This window comes from Sebastes fasciatus, chromosome 2 (genome assembly GCF_043250625.1).
Source record: "Sebastes fasciatus isolate fSebFas1 chromosome 2, fSebFas1.pri, whole genome shotgun sequence".
Taxonomy (NCBI): Eukaryota; Metazoa; Chordata; class Actinopteri; order Perciformes; family Sebastidae; genus Sebastes; species Sebastes fasciatus.
In genome coordinates, this window is record NC_133796.1 from 18742997 (window position 1) to 18765136 (window position 22140).

The following is a 22140-nucleotide window of genomic DNA, read 5'->3' on the forward strand; positions in this document are numbered from 1 at the left end:
TATTATTATTTTTATCTTCATCTGTGGAGAAAAACGTTTTTTCTGTGGAAGGTAAAGGCAATTTGTCAATTCTGAAAAATAACCCAAATTTAACATTTCTTTCATGCATTACATACAGCTTCTGGGGCTGAATTAATGCATTTCACTTTTAACTCAGTTTGCAACTATTTTCTAGTTTCTGTCCTGAGGAACCATATAAAATTGTCTCATTCTATATTTTATTTTCCTCCACTGATAGCCTGTATCCTGCACTGACAGTCACACTCGTATCCAACATCTTTTCTCCATATGGCTCAGGTTCTCCACCCTGTGGTGGCAGAGTGTACTGCGCACTTGTATTACATCTTGTGTGCATACTCTAACATGCTTCCCGTAATTTATTATCTAGATTTTCTTTTAGTTATCAAATAATAGCAGCATAGACAAGACACCCATATGTATGCAACAAAGAGACCACACAAGCTACAAAGCAGTTACGGTTTAGTATGAAAAAGTGGCAATGAACTATTTACAATGATCAGTAACATTTGACTAGACCTAAATAAAAAACAGAAACTTATAAAATGCAGATCTGCTTTCAACATTTGTTGCAAAGATTAGTAAGGAAAAACTAGAAAATATGAAACAGAGCAGAAAATCTACGAAATCTTATAGCTGCCATCAGCGATCATTTGATATGTTACAGGACTAATAGATGGATGACGCAGAGCTGTTATATATCATCTACTATGTACAAAGTTCAAGACATCTCTCACACAAAGAACAGTACAAAAGAAAATAAAGCACAACCAGCGAGTCAGTGGTAAAGACAAACTGTTACAAAGTGAAGTCAAGAAGGAAGAGGAAGAAACCTGACTGGTTTACATTCAGAGGCATCGAAAACAATCATGGTTTCATTCATTCTAAAAACACATATCTGACATTTCAAAGACACAGTATCTTAGAAACAGAGCATAATGAAAAATAGTGATATGAAGAAAATCATCACTTGGAGAGTTACCCACTCCTCTTTAGGGTTAGTGATTTATTGTATTTCTCATGACAGGTAATATAGTTTTGTTTTTTGCAGTCCTGGAAGAAACTGAATTAACAGGAAACAAAACCAAGTGGCGTGCACACACACACACAGACAGACAGACAGACACACAGCCTCCCACCCCCACCAAAATAAGAGAAGGTGCATTTTAAGTGTTGATTTTTTAAATAAACGTCTTTACTTTAACGTTCAATGTGTCTTTATTAAAAAACGGAGTGTTAATATTTTGTATGAGTATGCATGTGTATATTTTTACAAATCAGTGAAAGACTGTATGTGTGTGTGAACGTCAATCTACTGGACGTGACAGTTGTCTTGATATGTAGGTTTCTCCTCGTCACTCGGGGAGAGACACTTCCTGTTGGAGCTCTCTGCAGAGGGACTCTGGGGGAAGAGCAAGATAAGATAAGATAAGATATTCCTTTATTAGTCCCACAGTAGGGACATTTGCAAGAGAGTGAAAGAGGAAAAACACAAAGTAGGAAGTTGAATGTGTGAATTAAAAACGCTAGTACAGTTCCTGTGCAAAACATGCCTGTTCAGAGCGGGCCAAATGCTTGGCCCTGTGGTGTTGCTGCTTGCATTGTTCTCAAGAGACGATTGTAAACAACTTCACACTCGACACTGTGCTTCCTTGGTTCCTGAGCAATACATCTGCCATGTCATAGCTGCGTCACACACCCAAGTCACGGCTACTCAGAAACACCGGTGAAATAAACTGGTTCATGGTTAAAAAACAAACAAAACAAAACAAAAAAAACACACCCATGTGCAGCTACTCGTGGTCATAAACACCAGTGAATTACACTTAGCAGATGTATTAATTTTCTAAATAGCCATATTCGTTGCTTGTTTTGAAATAACCACTGCGGTTATAGAATAGAGCACAGATTAATAAGTGGAGGTATTTTGCCAGTGGTAAAGTAATCAAGTAGTGTAAGTTAGTATGGCAAAACATACACAATATGAGTTGCAATGGCAGAGTGCCGCTGTTTCTGTAGGCTATCCACTCGTTGATTCCAGGGAAGTGAGGAAGAGTTCAGTATATTCAGCATCCATGCGTTAGTATATTCAGCGTCCAGCAGCAAAAGTGCATTGCAGTCCAAATGAGCCGCGGCCTGTAAAGGCCCGCTTCGGACGACAAGCCCCGCCACTGCACAAAGCGCAGTTCGGATGTTTATTCAAAGTATATCAATATCAAACATGTCGCCTGTCCAAATTGCACCAAATTTGACAATGCATGTCCTTGAGTCCCCGGCAATACACCCGCCAAGTGGGAGGTAAATTGGATGAAAGGTGCTCGAGATATGAGAAGGACATACCCACATACATACAGACAGGCAGGCAGACCTTGCTTTATAGTTAGATGTAAAGACACACAGTCGTACACCGGGGGGGAGTCTAACAGGTGACTGGGAGACATTTTTTCCTCTTGACCTCTCTGACCTAAAACCTCTACATCCTCTAATTCACCGCTGGTTCACTTCAGCTGACCTGACGCAGTTAGAGGCTGACCTGGACTGACTGAAAGTTGAGAGGAGTCCGGATATCCTATTAGGGGCCCAGCAACCTAAACTAACACATACACATTGATCAAGAAAGTTGGCGTAAATCGTGAACCCTTCGACTCTCGTTAGCCATCTCTGAAAGTTCCTTCAGATACCAACAGGTAACCTCAAAGATACTATGTCCATTTTTCTAAAGCATACAAAGTGCATCACTGCCTTTATGGTCTATAAAATGAAAAGGCAATTTTCCATTTGCATTGTTTAGAAATGTGCAGTGTATCATTACACTTTGCTCAATAACACAGTCATATTAATTTTCCACTGATAGGTCTTTTGTTATAGCTGTTTAGTCTCTAGTGTCTTTATGTGGAGTATCATACAGGGTTCTTAAACCTTATCCAAAGTCAAATTCAAGCACTTTTTAAGGTGCATTTTCAAGTTTTTCCAGCACCTTACAGCTGTGGTAAATATTATACTGTGTAATGACTATATATTGTATAATTCAGAGACATGGATTAACTGTTTTAAAGCGCTCGTCATCTGTGTTTACATGTGAGTGTATGTTCATTTTGTGTTGCTGGCTGTTGAGGATAGATGGAGAGATAGAGATAGAGATAGAGATAGAGAGATGGTTGCTGCTGCTCACCTTGGTGTCAGATGCAGACGTGAGAGCGGTCTGTTTGGTAGCCAATCGAGGACTGCTGCGCTTCACTGTGGTTCTCCTCATGATGAACGGACTGGCCTCCCCCAGAGGAATATCAGCAAAGCCTGTGAGTACAAATGATGATTATTTTTTTGCGCTATGGAGAATAAAACTCATAAATGTAAAGTGCTTTGTTCTGTCAACTAGTATACTACTCAGTGATCTATCATTTTTGTCTATACAGTTAAATTTACACACAATTAAGTGTGTCTGAAGCTCATGGAGATCAAACATTTTCATTGTTCGCTCCGGTGTGCCTGACATTTAGTTAATCTGGAGCCCTGATTGGTGAACTATATTAGATTACCAGCCAAGACGTACCTCTCTGCACCAGCTCAGGAAGTCCCTCTGGTTTGAACTCCTCGCCTTCCTGTTCAGTTCTTGGTTTGGGTGTCGTCACTGCGTTGGCTTTGAGCTTCTTCGTCAGGTTGTGCAGGGCCTCCTGAGCACTGTCTTTACTACTGATGTCACGGTGACCCCGTTTCCCTGACGATGACCCCTGAGGAGACCTCTGAGGTGTTGAAGGAGCCATATTCTCAGTGTTGTCATCCAGTTTCTCTTGCAGATGTTTGGAGGAAGATATCCTTCCTGAACGCCGGCGGCGAGTAACCTCAGTATTGCTGGAGGGGATGTTAGCTTCGTTAGCACGCTGGCTAGCAGTGAGCTGCTCCAGCTGGATTGTCAGTGCATCGTTGGTCTCTTCCAGTTTGTGGACTTTAACCATCAGGCCGCAGTATTTATCGATGCTCTCGTCTGCCTCGCTGCTTTTCTCCTCCAGGAGTTTGTTCAGTTCATCCAACTCGCTCTTCATCACCTCCAGCTCTCCGTTTCTCTCTTCTAACTCCTTCTTCCTTCCATCGAGAGCAGCCTCAAGTTCTTCCACCTCCTTAGTTTTCTGTTGTGACTCTATTGTTTTTTCTTCTGCCTCCATCTTCTTCTGCTGCAGGGCAGTCTTCAGGTCGTCCACTTCCTTCTTTCTCTTCTCTGCATCCATCTTCAGCTGGTTCACCTCAGTCTGCACCTCCTGGCTGCTCTTTCTTTCAGCTGTAACAAAATTGTGGCCCATGTTAACAAAATGACTCAGCTTCACCTTCTAGAGATTTAATCTCCGTTTTCAAAACACAATGCAGGTCTGAGCGTTGAAGTCAAACTAACCAAGTTAACCGATCTGACTGTTTACAACGGGGAGACCTGGATTTCTCTATAATTTATTATGCTTTTCAAGTCATTTTGGTAAATGGACTACTGCATGTTAGCACTGAGACTAATGCCATTATAGCCCTCCCTTTTCATATCATAAAACAATTATCTCATCGTCCATACTTTTCATAATATTGGCCTTTGTCTGGTATTAGTCAGATCTTGGATTAATTTGGATTTATTTACAATAGGGCTGTCAATCGATTAAAATATCGAATCACGATTAATCACATGATTGTCCATAGTTAGATCACAAATTAATCGCACACATTGTATCTGTTCAAAATGTACCTTAAAGGGAGATTTGTCAAGTCTTTAATACTCTTATCAACATGGGAGTGGGCAAATATTCTTGTTTTAAGCAAATGTATGTATATATTTATTATTGGAAATCAATTAACAACACAAAGCAATGACAAATATTGTCCACAAACCCTCACAGGTACTGCATTTAGCATAAAAAATATGCTAAACCCATTTTCACTCAGATATCTTGAGGTCAGAGGTCAAGGGACCCCTTTGAAAATCGCCATGCCAGTTTTTCCTTCGCCAAATTTAGCGTAAATTTGGAACGTTATTTAGCCTCCTTCCCGACAAGTTAGTATGACAAGGTTGGCACTAATGCATGTTTTCCAGTTTCATATGATGCCAGTATCGTGTTAACTTTGACAGCCCCTTTTTTAAAATAGTGCAAAAACGCTTAAATGTGTCTCCACACCTGAGTTGTTTAGCATCTCTTGCTTCTCCTGCTCCAGCTGTTTGCAGGTCTTCATCCAAAGACTCATCTTGCTCAGGGCAGAGTCCCTCTCTTTAGACAGACGAGCGGCCTGAGATGTTAGCTCCGACACCTGAGAAGAGTGGACAGAAAGTGATAAGATTTAGTCATGTGGAAAGAATATAAAACAGGATATCATACTCACTCATATCTGTCTTGTATGTAGGGTAATATCAGTTTTGATACATGCTGAGTGGTTGGCAAATTGGACAGTCGACTAGACCACACAGCTTCAGCTTAAAAGGATGCCAGTATAGTTTTATTTGACTTTTCCCTCTAACACCTGTGACTGTATAAACTCACTCATGTCTCATTCAAGGCTGCGGTTGATTACAAGAATGATTTTAAGATGAGCTTGTAGAAACTGCTGCACTGACATTTTGAACCTGTCGTGTTGAACAGTGCCTGTGACTGAAGGTGACACAAACAAGTAAAGTGGCGATTATTCTTTGAAGCTACAGGGTGAAACGGATTATTTCAGAGTGCGTGTGTGGACATTTTAGACCTACTACATATGTGTGTGTGTGTGTACCTGCTTATTGAGCTGTGTGGCAGACAGTTTGGATGCTTCCAACTCCTTCTCCATAGAGGCAACTGTAGACTGAAGAGTCTCTTGTTCTTCTGTGAGTTTCTCTTTGTCTCCTTCTGCTCTTTGCTTCTCTTGTTCCAGCGAAGAAAGAGCTGAAGAGAGGTTATTTTTCTCGACTTCAATCGCAGAAAGGGCCGACTGCAATTTTTGTTTTTCGGCCTCTAACTTCTGTTTCTCCTCCTCTACTTTTTCCTTCTCTTCCTTTAATGAAGAAAGAGTTTGTTGCATGTCACGTTGCTCTTTTTCTATCAAGGAGAGGCTCGACTGAAGCTTCTCTTTCTCATCAGCTAACACCCCCCTCTCTTGCTCCAGTCTTTCTTTCTCTTCTTCTGCAGATGTGAGAGTGCAGCGCAGATTATCTCTCTCTTGTTCCACTGAAAACAAAGTCGAGTGCAGTTTCTCTTTTTCCTCTGCCAGCTGTCCATTTTCTTCTTCTATCTGTTCTTTTTCCGCCATAAGAGACGAGATGGATTCTACTGAGGCTCGTCTCTGATCTGCCTCCTTCTCCAACATTTCTCTCTCTTCCTCTTTAGCTTTTATGAGTGTTTTAAGCTCTTTGATTTCTTCTTCCAATGCCTCAATATTGATCCTCAGGTTGTTTCTCTCTTTCTCCCACTCCTCTCGCTGAGAGCGGAGCCTCTCTCCTTCTGTCTGCCATTCCTCCAGAGAAGACTGCAGACAGGTTTTCTCTTTCTCCATCTCTACCAGCAGAGGCCGTATCCTCTCTTTCTCCCCTTCTATTTCTGCACTCTTTTGTTCAAGTGACGTCTCTCTCTGTCGAGAGGCTTCCAGCTGTGCTTGGAGGTCATCCACCTGTTTCGTTTGCCTCTCTGCTTCTTCCTTCATTCCTTTCTCCAGCTCTTCAACCCTGCATTTCTGTCTTTCCTCTTCCTCTCTTCTATCCACCTCACTTTTCTCCAACCCTCTCTCCAGCTCCTCTTTAGCGGCCTTCAGTTCTTCGATCTCACTGTTTTTTGCTTCCAGCTCTCTCTCCATGCGTTCTTTCTCAGATCTCAGGTTGTCCAGCGTTGCAGAGAGCTCTGATAGTCTATCGCTGAGCTCCCTCTTCTCATCCTCCACCTGAGAGTCAGGAGTTGGTGAGGGTTGAAGACAGACAGCAGCAGAGAGTTAGTGAAAGGAGACAAGCCAAGGGTGAAGGAGAAAATCAGAATGGAAAGGTCGGAGATATCTGATTAATATATAGCTTGTTTTACAACAACTGTCATATTTTACTATTAGAACATAAAGAAAAAAACATCACAGATACACAGCAAAGCAGATTAAGATGAATGTACCTTGCTCCTTTCCTCCTCCAGCTCAGCTTTGGCTGTTTCAGCCTGTGTAAGAGCATAAAACATTTGTATTTAATACAAACTGAGCAAATGTTGACCCTTTATCTAATCCCCTCACATGTGAATTTTATCCAGACAATGTAAAAATGAGCCATTACAATGCAAAGAAAGACATACTAGTTATTTCTTTACACATTTACATGTTTACAACAGAATACCTGTATGACAGCTTCCTCTAGACTTTGCTCGTCGTCTTCCTTCTCTCGCTCCAGGGCATCAATGCGATCTTGCAGTGAGTCAGACTTCCTCTGGGCAGCTAGAGAGGTTAAGAGTCACAATAAGACACCAACTCACAAAACTCAAAAGGTTATGTCATTTCAAAGGATGTTAAGAGTCACCTTTGAGCAGCTCTCCCATCTTCTTTTTCTTCCTCTCGTCCGACTCGATGCGGACCTGGAGCTTTTCAATACCAGTCCTCATCTGCCGGACCTCGTCTTGTGTGGCGTTCAGACGAGAGGCAATCTCTCCCTTTTCCAGTAGAGAGGACTCCAGAGACTGTGAGAGACGGCATACTTCTCCCTCTAATGCCTTAAGGAGAAACAGGAGGGAAACCAGGATGATTAGAAACTATAGAGTATCTGAACCATCTGAGGGTTTATTGGTCTATGCTAGTTGTAAATGCATTTTAAAACCCAAAACTCTTTATCTTGTTTTTAACAAGATAAAAGGGCAAGCTTTGTGACTACGGACGGGCTCTCTGAGGAAAACCCAATCTCAATAAGTTATGACCCCCCTCACCTCTATCTTGCCAACCATGGACTCAGTGCTTTGATTGGTCGAGGTGTGGTCTTCTTTGATCTTGTCCAGCTGCCCGATGAGCTCCTCTCTTTCTCCACTCTGTTGGGATATCGCCTGTTCCAGCATCTTAAACTGCTCCAGCAGCTTTAGAGAATAACAAGAAAAGAGGGAGAAAAGGGAATTAACGCTCATCCTTTAAAATACAATGTCAACATATCTGACCACATGAGTGTATCTTCATCACCAACAATGTTACATTAATCTAATGTTCACTTTTGCTATTAACATTACTTTAGCTGCACAGTTATGTTTAGGAAACAGACAAGAATGTGCAGAAAAGCTCAGAGTCTGAACTATCTGGATCTTATGGATAGGTCTGAGTTTTCATCAGCCAATAGAATCAAAGCGGCATTTCTGCTACCATCCGTCCATGTTGCTATGTTCTGAATTGAAAAAAAAATAGAAGAAGAAGAAAAGGACTGTGCATCTTTGACTTGGCTGGTGAAACAAACCAAACAAGGTGACAGACTTTCACTTCCTTTATGCTATCAATTTAAGCCAACTCTGAATAAAAGCCTCTTTCTGATCTACATCACATATTTAAATTGACACAAGGAACTGTGCACATGTGCCAGACTATTGAATGTTACATACCTGTTGTCTCTCTCTCTTCAGTTTCTCCATGCTGCTTTGCAGGGCTTCATACTCCTTCCTCCCTGCTCTGATGTCGTCCTCCAGGATGGAAATTATGTTTCTGGTGTCACAGTTGGTCTTCTCCAGACTGTGAACTTTCTCTCTCCATTGGCCCAAAGACTGGTTCAGGTCATCTCGCTCCTCGGTGCAGGACACGAGTTCAGATCTCAGCTGGGTTGTCTGGAGAAATGGTAAGATTGAGAATAGTTATGGCACGTTGATTGATCAGTAAGCTTAAAAAACACTTTCTTGCTTTAATTGATTATTTTCCCAATACATGCACATTAATGTAGCTCTTACACATCCAGTATTTTGTTGTTTTAGCTCACATGCTTTTGACCAAGTGCTCACCTCTGTCGTAAGTGTTTCTATCTGCTGCTCCATGCCCGAACAAGTCCTCCTCTGGGTCTCCATCTCATCCCCCAGTTTGCTCCTCTCCCTCTGCATGGTCTCCAGCTCAGACTCCATGCCCAGGATGTGCTGCTCCAGGTTGGCTTTCTCAGAGCGAACCCTCTTCAGCTCACTCTCCTGCTGAAGGAATTTCTCGTCCCATCCACCTACAGAACCAAGGAAAACATCGAATCAATACCAACATGCAATAACATAGTACAGACCATAAAGCCTGCACATTCCTTCATAAATTATGCTGTGCCATGAAAGTTAAGCTGCTCTTTAACATATGAACCCAAACTATGGTTGCACTTTATTTGTAGGTATTCACAACCACATATACTAAACATGTACCTTGTTATAGTCTGAGGTTTAAAGTTTTAGTTAAGGGTTAGTTAATAATCTTGCATGGTGAAGTTAATCCCTCATATTTACCTTTGGCCATCTCCAGTCCTTCCAGCATCTCCATAACATCAGCCAGCTGACATTTAGATGTTTGCAGCTGCAGAGTTAATGTCTCCCTCTCCTCTGACAGCTCGGCCAACTAAAATTGAGCACACAGTATTAGTATCAGCTTACATTTATCATTTAAGTGGTATTTGGCAATCTGCAATTTCTTCCCCCTACCTGGTCAGCAACGACTTTCTTCTCCTCCAAAGCGATGCTCAGCTTATGTGCTGCACCCTGTGCCTCCTCCTCTGCTGCGTGAACTTTCTTTTCCAAGTTTTCAACTTGGACTTCCAGCTCAGAGGTCAACTCCTTTCTCAGTACGAGGTCGGACTTCAGAAGGTCAAACTCTGAGCGCAGGGTTAGGAGTTCTTGTTTTGAGATCATTTCTGTGTGATCGAGGTTGAGGTCATTTTGTACCTGGAATGACTCTGCCATTGAAAGACAGATTGAATATATACAAGTTATTTAAACATCAATGATCAGATTTAAAACAATACTTTGTAGTGTGAATCTGAATGCATTTAAATCAGCATCAAGTGTCAAGTCTAAGTACCTGGGAGTCTAAAATATACTGTGACACTTATAATGGCCTGAGCAATAGCATTTAGCTATATTTATTAAGTTTCAAAAATGTGGATCCCCTTGAAAAGTTAGAATTAGAAAGTTAGTTAGAAAGTAAATGTATTTTTGCAGAAAATGTTGAAATCATGAGTCTAAGGTGGCAGCTCAGTGTGAAACAAAGTAAATAACCCCAAAAAACTGCAGTCATGAGCATCATTTTAATGACTCACCAGATTCTAACTCCCTGGTCTCACCAACAGAGGAAGATGGTGAAGAAATCTCACGTATTTCAGCTTTACTTTCAAGAACATCTCTGTGACTGCTGCTGTCTTCAGGGAGCTGCAAGAAAGAAGATACAATTCAAACGCTGTCATAATCAACTCAAGCTTTTTGAACACAAAATGCTCAAACTTGTTAATGCAAAACATTCCAATCTAGTGGAAGCAACTATCAAGTTCCCTCATTAATTATTAATAATTAAATCAAGTATCCCCCAAGTTAAATCCATGAAAGCATCATAGTAAAATACATGAATACATATTGTAATCATTTTCTACCTGTTCTAAGGGTTGCTGCTCCTTGTTCTCCCTCGTATCCTCAACATCGGCCACATGTGCCTCCCTCTCTTCGTCCAGTTGTTCCTGGATCATCTCTTGCTCATTGATGTCCTCCTTGAACACCGGCTCTGTCTCACTACCAGGGCTGAGGGAGATTAGATTAATTTATCATGTAATAAAACACATACGACACACATAAGCATATAATGTCTATTTGTGTTTAGTGTAAAACCCATTGTACCTGAAAGCCTCGTCAGACTGGTGGGAAAGTTCACCCAGTTCAGTCACCACCGGGCTCAGCTGTTCTTTTACTGGAAGGGACTCAGTACTGGTGCTTGTATCAAGTGTTGGCTCTACATCAGTCTGTCCTGCTGCGTCTGCTGGGGAAACCGTAGCAGATAATTCAATAAAAATGTATGTATTCAAATTAAAGTAGCAGCTTCATGAAAAACTTTAATCTAGTTTTGGTTTACACTCACCACCAACATCCGTCTCCTCAGTCTCCATGTGGCTGATTTTATCTCCTGGGTTCTTCTGGGTTCCCTGCGACTCTGAGAGCTGCTGTATGAGACTTTGTTGTTGGCCCACTTGCTCCAGCAGCGAGTCATACTGCTGCTTGAACACAGTCAGCTCATTCTGTAAGCTCACCAACTTCTGATGCAGCTCTGCCTGCTCCGCCTCAAACTGTTGGCTCCTGTGATACAACATGAAAGTGAATCCAGCTAATATTAATAGTAAACAAAACACTTAAAAGTACAAAAATAGACATTCATTCTGGAGAATTTAACTGTAGTGACTCATAAAAGATGTATTGTACCTCTCTCTGTTCTCCTCCTCAGTCCTCTTGTCCTTCATCTGGAGCTGCTCTTTAAGTGAAGCCACCTCTTCTTCATGCCTCTCTATGCTTTCTTGTAACTGCAGCCTCTCCTCAGTTACCTGACTCACACTAGATTGTAGTTTGATGTTCTCCTCAGTCAGCTGATTATAGTTAACTTCCAGCTGAAGCTTTTCCTCAACTACTCGATTCAAGCTGGCGACCGAGTTATTTTTCTCGCAGGTTAGCTCACTTAGTTTATCCTCAAGTTGGACTTTTTCCTCGTTTATCAGATTGAGGGTAACATCTAGTTGGGCTTTCTCCTCGATGACCTCTCTAAGGGTTGATTCAGCTTCTTGTTTCTCTACAGCTATTTCATCCATCTTCTGCTTTTCTTCAGTTAACTGCTGAACGTTGGTCTGCAGTTGTTTGTTCTGCTCAGATAGCTCGTCTAAACTGGCTTTCAGCTGCTTCTTCTCTGCATTTATTTGAATAATTTCAGTTTCAACTTGCTCTTTGTTGTCTGTTAACTGTTTCAAAGTAGTCTCAAGGTTGTTTTTCTCTTGTTGTAGCTGATTAAGATTGTTTTTTTTGTCTTCAATCATCTGCTCTAACTTGATATTTTCCTCCGTGGTCAGACTGAGTTTAGACTCTAAAGTAGCAACGCTATCCTCCAGCTGTTTTTGTTTGACGGCGTCCTCTTCCAGACGAGTTATCTCACAGCTCCTCTCCATCAGCTCCTCCATGGCTGTGATGTACTGCGTCTCCAGCATTGAGTTCTGAGCTTGGACCTCCTCTAACCGGGTTTCCAAGACAGAGACCTGAAAAGGTTAGAGTTTAGATTGAACCCAATTAGGGACGTTTTCTTTCCTACAGAGCAACAGGAGCTGGTAAAGATTATGCCAGTTTGCTGCCTGAAGTTTAGACAATTAAATAAATCAGACAGTTATGAGATATGAGAATTGTGCTAAAATATTGAGCTCCAAAGATTCATGAAAATCTAGCATCTGTGGCACAACTTGATTTTGATCGACTTTAGTGTAAGATAGTGTTTCTACCTGGGCTTTGCTGTCCTCCAGTCGGACCTCCATGTCAGATATCTGGGTGTGGTTGTGAGCTAGATTAGCGTCCAGTGACTCTATGGTTCCCTTCAGCTCCTCCACCTGACTTTCAAAAGTGCTCATGACGTTCTCGTTGTCCTCCAGATCCATTTGCAGCATCTCCAGCTGCACCTTTATGTGAAAAATTACATGAATAGATCAACTTATTAAAAAAAACACTTGAAAATTACCCCAGGCAAGACTAACATAATATAGTACGGTTTCCACTCTATGTAAGAAGATTAGTAGACATGTAAGGCCAGAAACATAGCCAAGAATACATCAGTAACCAACCTTGATTTTGTTCATTGCAGCCATCTTCTCTTTCAGAAGATCTGATGTTTTGGTCTGCTCTGCCTCTGCTTTATTCAGCTTCTCCTTCAGGCTCTTTATCGTGTTGTCTCTCTCTTCTAAGCCGTGTGAAGCAGCCGACAGAGTCGTTTTCATGGTCTTGAACTCCTCCCGTCGAGAACTTGATTCCTTTTTAGCAGCAGCTACTGATTTCTTAGCGGCTTCGAGCTTCTCTTTAAGGATCTTCTCTTTGTTGAAGGAATTTTCGACCTCCAGAGCACGACTCTCTGACTCTTTGCTCATCTTCTCTGTGAGCTCTTTGACCTCTTCTCCCAAAGTAGAGATCTGATTGGTTTTCTCAATCAGGGTGCTCTCCAAGTTGGACTTGATTTCAATAGTGGAGGAGTGACTCTTCTCAAGAGCTTCTAGATGCTTCTTAAGGTCGGCATGGGACTGGTTGACCTCGTCCAGTTCATTCTTCAAGACTGGAAGCTTCTCTGCTGCAGCTTTGCTTGCGGTTACCTCCTCTTCTAAGGAAGATATCTGCTCCAGAAGGTTGTTGATCTTCTCAGTATGAACCTGCTGGAGGTTCTTCATAAGAAATAGATTTAAGTTTATTATTTGTAAGAAGTACAGCCTGTGGTACAGTATGAGAAAATATGTAGAACTAACAAAACACCATTTTCTAAAAAGTGCAATATTTTACCTCAGCCTCTTTCTTCATCTCTTGAACTGCATTTTCCAGCTCAGCCTTTTGTTTCTCCAGAGACAAAACCTGAGCTTCAGCCTCTCTGAGCTGCTCCTCCTTCTCTTCTGTGTGGCTCTGCAGAGCCTTCAGCTCTTCATCCAACTGTTTGAGCTCCTCTGATTTCTTCTCAAGCATCTTTTTGTACTCCTCTTCATTGTCTGTCAGCGTCTTAATTTGTTTCTGCAGCTCAGCTCCCAGTTGCTCCTGGACCTTCAGGAACTGACCCGTGGAACTGACCTGAAACATGAAGAGAAGATTCAACTATGGCTTTTATTGGTTCAGACAAAGTAAGGAATAATACCCAGATGCCAGATATAACGTTGGGTAAATATAAAATCTATGATTACAAAGATACTTTGATCTTTAATGTACTCATTGGTCAAAAGATTATATTGTACCTTCGAATAAATTGCAACATCACTAAAAACAGCTTATAAATGTCCTAAATATATAAAAAGAATAAATAATAGGCCATCAGTTTTAAATCGTTTCTGTTGCAGTCCAATAAAACAGACCTGGTTTTTGGTGAGCAGCAGCTCTTGCTGAGCCTCCTCCAACTGCAGCTTGAGCTGCTCGGCCTCGTCAACCTTTGCTGAAACACTCTCCTCACACTGCTTCAGCAGGGTGGCCTTCTCCTCTACCAACCTGGTGGAGATAAGACACCAAAGACAGAGAAAATGCATGTTAAAAGCAAGCTACAGTTATATTTTCCCCAATGAAAAAAACAATGGGGACACAGTATCCATATCACACTTATCATAAGACACTACAGCATCCCTAAGTATATTATTGTGGCTGTGTCAATTATCCTCTTAAACCCTGCAATCTTGTGTTGCACAGTGACGCAGGCTCAACAAAAACTAAACTTTATGAAGTTTGTAAAGGTAGGATTTATTGCAGGGCTGTTGTATTGGAAAAAGAGTTCATTCCAAATTATGAACTAATCTACAACAAATAAAACTCCCACCTGGAACTTTGCTCCTCCTGCTGTGCAGTGGCCTGAGTAAGGCTCTCCCTCATTTGGCTGATCTCCGCTTGGCCTAACTCCACCAGCTGGTCTTTGGAGCGAGCCAGGTCGCAGGCTGAATGGAGCTCGTCCTGTAGCTCCGTGTTGGTCCTCTCTGCCTGCTCCGCTCGAGTCATTTCCTTTTGCAACCGCAACTCCAGACCTTTGACCTGTTCAGATTAAAGAGTAAGCACCAGGCCAAACTAGGAATCAATGGCTATTCCTTATATTGCAGATTTTAAAATGATATTGGGTGTCCTGTGCTGTGATCAAGACCAAAATCATAATAAAGATACAGTGTAATTCAGTGATGCAGAGAAATGGTTTATCATCTGATTCCATTACAAAAGAGGAAAGAGGGATGCCATGTTTTCCAATTAACACATTCAACATTTCAAAATGTACAATTTACTGGAAAATGTAAAAAGAAAAAAGAAAAATACAATATATCACCTGTGCTTCAAGCTGAGCCACTTGCACAGCGACATTCTCCAGGTCTTTGGTGTGCTTCTGTCCGGCCTCGGAGAATTTAGACTGGAGCTCGTTGTACTGATGCTCCCTCTCCTCCAACTCTGTGCTCTTGTTGAGGAGTTCTCCCTTCAAGGAATCGATGTGAGCAGACAGACTGGCCTTGTCTCCCTCTGCGCCCATGAGCTGCTTCTACAATAGCGAGTAGAAATTCATCAGCAGGGAGGATCTCAAAAGCAAGGGGTATTTAATGCCAATAACTAGAATACAGCACATCCTAGACTGGCCGACACAGGTCTAAGTTTTTTGCATTAAATGTACTTTATAGGAGTCTCTTAGTGGAACAAATTATATTTTTCATGATTTTCTGAGCTACTAGGGTCTTTCATCATTTGTGAATTTGTGAAAAGCAAACCCAAAATTGAACAGGTTTTGGGGTACACAACTTATCAAACATGTTCTTTCAGTATGTGTGTCTGTGTGCTAAATATGACAGAACATCCATAATTTAAATGAATATATTGGTAACCACAGCCCCTTACCTTAACGTCATCATTAGCCTCATTCAGCATGATGATGCTGTTCTCCAAGTTGCCAATTTTGTCAGTGAGGTCTTTTTGCACAGCCTCAGTTTCATTAATCAACGTCTCCTTCTCTTTCTTCCACTCCAGTAGAGCTTGATGTTCTTGTTTCAGTTCCTTACTCTCATTCTGACTGGCAGTGAGATTGGATTTCAGCTCTTGGCTCTCCTTCTCTATCACCATCAACCTGTTGGTCAGCCTCTCCGTCTCTTCCTTCTGTTTCTGTAGTTCGCTCTGAGATCTACAGTGTGATAAATACATTTACAATGATTGAAATATCATAGTATAGTACGCTTTATACTCTTGCACAAATTGTGACTGAACTTTCTTCTTTTCTGCAGTAAAACTATGCATACCTGTCATTTTTGGTCTCTGCATCAGAAAGTGTCTTCTTCAAGTTTTCCAGCTCCCGGGACGAAGACGAAGTCTGCTGCTCCAGTTTGGTCTGAAGTCTCTTCAGCTCCTCCGCCTGCCCTTCTGATTTGGCTGAAGAGCAAAAAGACAAGTTAAAAACTGAGATAACCTCAGATAAGTCTCTAAAATAATTGCTGTCATTGCCATTCCTACAATTAATTCACCTTTAAGGTCATCAAGTAATCCCTGGGTGCGTTTGAAGCTCTGGTCTGTGCTCTTCTTCTCTTCCTCCAGCTGACTCAGACGTCTGCTGCTCTGGTCCAACTGGACAGTTGCACTGTTCTTCTCTTTCTGCAGTTCCTGGAGGGAAGAGAAAATGTGGAGAGAACATGAGTGACAGCAAAAGATGCTGACAGATAGGAAGGAAGACATGGAGGCTGTGAGGAAAAAAGTGTGGCAGGGAAAATAATTAGAAAGACCTGTTCGTAAGCATTGAGAAATATATACTGAAACTTTTACATTTTGGTAATTTGGCTAAAATACAATGATATTGGGTGGTAATATTTTACACGTTTTTAGTTGGACACAAAGGCTGTCCAGACATTAAGTAAAGATAAAAGCTATATCAGTAGACTTGCTAGTTAGTTGTCACGTCTCAATTACATTAAATGTATATTCTACCAAAAGCAACCCACCTCCATTTTCTTGCGGAGGTCCTGCTCTTTGTTCTGGCAGGCCTGGAGGCTCTGCTCTGACCTCAGCAGTTTCTGTTTCTGCTCCTCCACATCTCTCTCCATCTGACTCTTTTGGATGCACATCTGGAAAGAAGCAAGAGGAGAGAAGCGTTATCAGAGAAGGAGAAGTGCATACAAGGGCAGAAAGTCTGAGAAGTGTGGCACAAATGTCACGTACAAAAGCCCTAAACACTTCAATAGACAGAAGTTGATGCAAACAGCTGGAGTTTGAATTTCAACATTCAAATCTTTCAACAAATGTGATCTGCAAGATAAAAGTCAGCGTTTTCTGGATTGCCGGCAGTTTGCAACTTTGCATACAAAGAAAAGTAGTTGATTCTACCACGTCTTGAACTGTATTGCACTCTTCTCACAGCCATCGTCAAAATAAATTTGGGTCTGTGTTTGCTGACAGTAACAGTATCTTTAAGGTAGCCAATAATATTAGCTGGTACACAACATAATTACAAAGAAATAACAAGAAGCTAATGTGCCACCCTCAGAGAGGGTTCAGTGACTTCCAGGTTATCCAGGTTGATAGCTGTGTAAGACAGAATGAATCAGATAGATAAAGGAAGAGCAAGATGTTGGGGGCAGCAGCAGCTCAGTCGCTTGGGAACCGGAGGGTCGCCGGTTCAAGTCCCCGCATGGACCAAGTACTGAGTGTGAACTGGTAGCTGGAGAGATACCAGTTTGCCTCTTGGGCACTACCGAGGTGCCCTTGAGCAAGGCACCAAACCCCCAACTGCTCGGGGCAGCCCCCTCGCTCTGACATCTCTCAATTAATGCATGTACTGTATATAGGTGCATGTGTGTATTTCGGGCCTATGTGTACTGTGTAAAAAATAGAATTTCCCCTCAGGGGATCAATAAAGTGCCTTCCTCTTCTTCTAATGTTACCTTCTCCATGTCAGCCTGCAGTACGTTGTGGTCTTTTTTGGACTGTTGGATCTCTTGTGTCAGCTTGGTTCTGGTCTGGTTCAGCTGCTGGTCCAAAGCCTGGTGAGAAGTCTGCAGCTGGGCGAGCTCCTACACAAATATAACAGAGACAAACTTTTTTTGATTAAAATAAATTCTTTAAAAAAAATCATTTTTATTCATAATATTCGGTAAAACTTAAAAACATTTAGGTCTAATGATATTATGACTTCAGGTCGTTGCACCTTTTGACTGTCTCTCTCTTGATCCTTGAGTTTCTGCTCCAGGGCTTTTTTGCAGCTCTCAGCATTGTGCCTCTGACAGTTCATCTCCTCCGACACTTGTTTCAGCTTCTGCTCAACTGATGAACACTAAGAGCAATAAGCACAATTGTTGTCAGTGAATTTACATATTTTGTTATGTTTTTCTTTACCCATTGTGACTACTATAAACTGTGTAATGAAGCAGAAATAGAACATGAACAATATATCCCTAATTAATAAAGTCTCTATGTACCAATAAAGGAAGCCTACCTTGGCCTCAACCTGCTGGTGTCTGTCTGTGGCCTGTCTCAGCTCGTGGCTGGCCTTGGTCAGGTCTCTGTCCCGTTCAGTCAGCTCTTTGCGGGCTTGGTTCAGTTGGGTTTGTAGCTCCTGCAGCTTGGAGGCCTGGCTACAAATTTCCTTCTCCTGTGTGGACAGATTCCTCTCCAGCTCTGACACACGACCACGCAGCTCTGATGACGGAAGAGTAAACATTTAAGTCCTGTTGCTGGACATGATCAGGATATTTAACTCAAATGGAGCCAAATTAATTTTTCTGAGGTAGTAGATTTTTACTGAAAATATACCAAACATTGTATAAGATATTATTTCCAAAACAAATTATTGACAGTCCACCTTGGTTGATGGTCTTCAGCTGCTCCATCTGTTGGGAGGATCCACATGGACTCTGCACTGCTCTGGAAGAGCTCATCCGCTGGCTGTTTTTAAGGGGCGTCTCCTCGTGGGCGTCCCACAGGGATGCTCCCCGCCTCTTCAGAGGCGTTTCCATTGGATCCTGAGACTGGCGCTTGTGGGCCTGATCCTGTTGCCATGGGAATATGGAAGATCCAGCTTGGCGGGCAGCAATGTCCTTGTGGCTTACACTGGCTGAAGACTGATTCAACAGCTAGAAGAGAAAAGATGAGTTAACATCAGCAAGTACAAAGAAACAAACCCACATAATAAATATAATAAGTAATGCACTCACTTTGACCTGCAGGACTTTGAGTTCAGTTTCCATCCTTTTTCTTTCTTCTACCTCCTGACTGTATTTCTCCTGAAGCTCATCTAGTCTGTTATCTATGGAACACAAATACAAACATCATGTTAGAGCAAACTGACAAACTCATCCAGAGTCACTCAGTTAGATACATATCTTTGGCTCAGATACAAAAAAAACAAGTAGATGAGAAGCAGCAATATCTCTAACATTTGCATCAATACCAACCTGAAAGGTAAGCATATTGCTGGAAACCAAACAAGAAGAAGAAAAAAAAAAATGAAGGAAACGGTGATTCATAAACAGGATAAAAACAAACACTGAACTACCTTGCTGTCTGTAGGCTGGGACAGGAGTTGGAGTAGGGAAACTTTTCTGTGGAGTAGTGTAAGGCGGAAGCTCAGAGGAGGAGGATGACAAGGAGGAGGATGACAAGGAGGACGAGCCAGCAGGCTGCGAACGATCAAGCTCATTTTTGTACCTGAGCAGATGGAAAGACAATAAAGAAAGCAGTGCTTTCCATCAGGTCAAATAGTTTATATCTATTCATGTTAAGCATAACTTACTCAGTACTTGACAAAGCAACAAGTTACAGGAGCTAGATTGTAAATCCACCTTCTCTACTTGCGTAAAAATGCATATCAACAGACACTGAACTCACTTCTTGAGCTCCTGCTCCAGTCGCTCTATGGTCTTCCTGCAGGAGTTAAGCTGACCATCCAGGTAGCTCACCTACGTTTGAGAACAGGATTTAGTCATGGTTTTCCTATACATTTGATTTTAAAAATACATTGTTAGTTGGCCTCAAGTACATCTGTAAAATATGAATATTCATTATTGGTGATCTGATAACTTTATCCCCTAGAACTGAATGAATTTCAAACTAAAGAGCAATAAACTGCAGCAGATATATTTCTTTCTCACATCAGTAACTGACCTGCTGCTCTTTGACTCCGAGGTCATGGACGACCTTTTGACGGGCTTTCTCCACAGAGTCACACGACTCTAATAAAGACTGGTTCTCTCTTTTCAAAGCAGAGGTCTCAGTACGTTCACTGTCCGCCTGGAGAAAGAGAAACGGATACATAATAAACGGATTAAAAAATCTTTCTTGTGTGTCTGTATTTTTTTTTTTTCTGGTATAATGTCTACATCTGTTAGGACAATGCAACAGTAAATTCCCCAAGGGATTCAATACAGTTTAATTTATCTACAATCCACTCCTCTTGAACACTGACCTTTTGTTTCTGTTTTTGGAGGGCAGCCTCCAAGGAGTCCACCTGAAACTGTTTCTGGTTCCTGTCCTTCTTCAGTTTGTCCAGCTGGCCCTCCATCTCCTGGATCTTCTGCAGGGCTTTCCCTGGAAGTCCATCCTTCCACTCCTCCACCGCCCAGCTCATGGTTTATAACCTGACTAAACACAGACATCCATTCATTTAGTTGAAGGGGGAAAACAATAACAATCTGCAAATTGACAGTTCATTAATGACGATATGATAGATAGATAGATAGATAGATAGATAGTAACTTTATTGATCCCGAGGGAAATTTAGGTTTCCAGCATCTCCGTTCCATAGTGCAAACTAGTAAAAAGTAAGTCGTACAAAGTATAAAAAAAAATAGACCAGATATAAAAATGCCAGGAGATGAAGAAAACTGTTAAAAATGAATACAGTGCAGGGTAACAACTGAGATACGGGACTATTACAAATGTGAATATAGTGCAAAAAAGTGATGTAGTGCTGGATAATAAGATAAAGAGACCAGAGGGGATTAAGAAATGTCAAATATGGAATATAATGCGGGATAAGAACTGAGGTAGAGTTTAAAAAAAAAAGAAATAGACTAAAGTGCAGAATAAAGCTGTACATTGTTGTAGAATAGTCAAGGCAAGGCAGCTTTATTTGTAGAGCACATTTCAGCAACAGGGCAATTCAAAGTGCTTTACATAAACATTCAAGAACATTTCGACAAAGTGCAAAAGAACATTAAGACATAATTAAAACAGTTATAAAAACATAAAAACATTAAAGATTAGAAAATAAAAACAAGCTTATAATAAAAGCTAGGATAGAAGCTAAAATAGAGTATAACACACAAGAGTAAAAGCTCTAGTGCAGTATATAAGATCATTATCTGGTTTAGTAAAAGGCAGCAGCAGCAAACAGGAAAGTTTTAAGCTTTGATTTAAAAGAAGTCAGAGTTGGAGTTGGTCCTGCAGGTTTCTGGGTGCATAAAAACTGAACGCTGCTTCTGCATGTTTAGTTCTGAGTCTGGGGGACACTAAGCAGACCTGATCCAGATGAACCTGAGAGGTCTGGATGGTTCATAACATAGCAGAAGATCAGAAATGTATTTTATATACAGTAAAACAAGTCTATGAAGGTGCAGAGTAGAGCTGTTTGTGGTGTGCAGAATTAAAAGGTAGCTCAGTCTATTAGAGTGTACTGTGTGCATTATTATCTGTCCGGACTGATGGACAATAAGTAACGTTAGTGTCGTTACTGTATTACCACATGATGACAACACATGTCCTAACAAGAACACAACAATGGTTCAGGGAGAGTTCATCAATTAATGACAAGAATATAACAATAACACGCTGCTTCTTTGGGCTGGTGTTGATGCGTGACACCTCATTAACGCAACGTAACGTAAAATGTGAGACTGGCTAACGTTACGTCATCGTTAGTTTTTATATTTCCAACGTGGGGTCATTGTGACGTAAGTAACGTTAGTTAGTTAGCATTAGCTACGTTACAGTTATCTATAGCTAACGTAACGTTGACTAAAGTTACCACATTGGTTGCGATGTTATTTAACTGGTGAAGTAACGTTGACGCTGGATAATCAAACGTGAGATTATTATTAGTTAATTAATTTAGTGTTAATTAGAAGAGAAGTGTAGCTACACGTTAACGTTACCATAGCAGCAACCGTTACCGTTGGTATTAACCGAACGTCAGTTGGGTTCAACATGGTGTTAGCAAACGTACATTTTTAAAATTCAAGCATTAAAATCGACCAATTGACGGCTGGAGATTATAAACAGTGTTGTGAAATGACACGTTAAGGCTCAAATGAATCTTTTATAAGAGTTAATATTGAAGATAGCTGCACTTACTTTGGGCGCGATGCTTCTTTATATCACACACTGAGACTGTTTGGATTGTTCTCGTTGGAAAATTCAAACTGAACCGCAACTCACTCAGCTGCAAGCCCATTGGCTGGTTCATGTGACGTCATGTCATACAACGCACACGATTGGTTGACTTCTGTTTGTCTCATTAGTGACACCATGTGGTGAGACC

At 41.3% G+C, this 22140-nt stretch overlaps 1 protein-coding gene across 1 annotated transcript; it reads right to left on the reverse strand.

Moving 5' to 3' along the window:
- Positions 1 to 463: 463 nt before the first annotated feature.
- Positions 464 to 22061, reverse strand: cenpf (centromere protein F). The gene is made up of 38 exons (XM_074612671.1): positions 21954 to 22061; positions 20068 to 20243; positions 19767 to 19892; positions 19491 to 19561; positions 19159 to 19310; positions 18818 to 18909; positions 18466 to 18736; positions 18100 to 18302; positions 17812 to 17937; positions 17549 to 17677; positions 16610 to 16732; positions 16139 to 16274; positions 15917 to 16046; positions 15522 to 15801; positions 14965 to 15171; positions 14473 to 14681; positions 14021 to 14150; positions 13464 to 13742; positions 12761 to 13348; positions 12425 to 12598; positions 11370 to 12187; positions 11032 to 11246; positions 10794 to 10932; positions 10553 to 10688; positions 10226 to 10334; positions 9612 to 9862; positions 9420 to 9528; positions 8946 to 9151; positions 8556 to 8774; positions 7902 to 8045; positions 7502 to 7691; positions 7322 to 7419; positions 7107 to 7148; positions 5755 to 6891; positions 5166 to 5295; positions 3569 to 4291; positions 3191 to 3312; positions 464 to 1420 (listed from the first exon to the last, which is right to left on the reverse strand). The coding sequence occupies exons 2-38, from the start codon at positions 20227 to 20229 to the stop codon at positions 1331 to 1333; spliced, it is 8466 nt and encodes a 2821-aa protein (XP_074468772.1). The 5' UTR covers positions 20230 to 20243; positions 21954 to 22061; the 3' UTR covers positions 464 to 1330.
- Positions 22062 to 22140: the final 79 nt, after the last annotated feature.

What these genes read in the sequence shown, in the direction of transcription:
- cenpf (XM_074612671.1), bottom strand. Translation starts at nt 20,229, where the DNA reads ATGAGCTGGGCGGTGGAGGAGTGGAAGGATGGACTTCCAGGGAAAGCC. An exon ending in TAGAGGAAGCTGTCATACAG is followed by an intron (nt 7,149 to 7,321) that starts GTATTCTGTTGT and finishes GCTCTTACACAG; the next exon opens with GCTGAAACAGCCAAAGCTGA. An exon ending in TGGAGGAGGAAAGGAGCAAG is followed by an intron (nt 6,892 to 7,106) that starts GTACATTCATCT and finishes CCTGACTCTCAG; the next exon opens with GTGGAGGATGAGAAGAGGGA.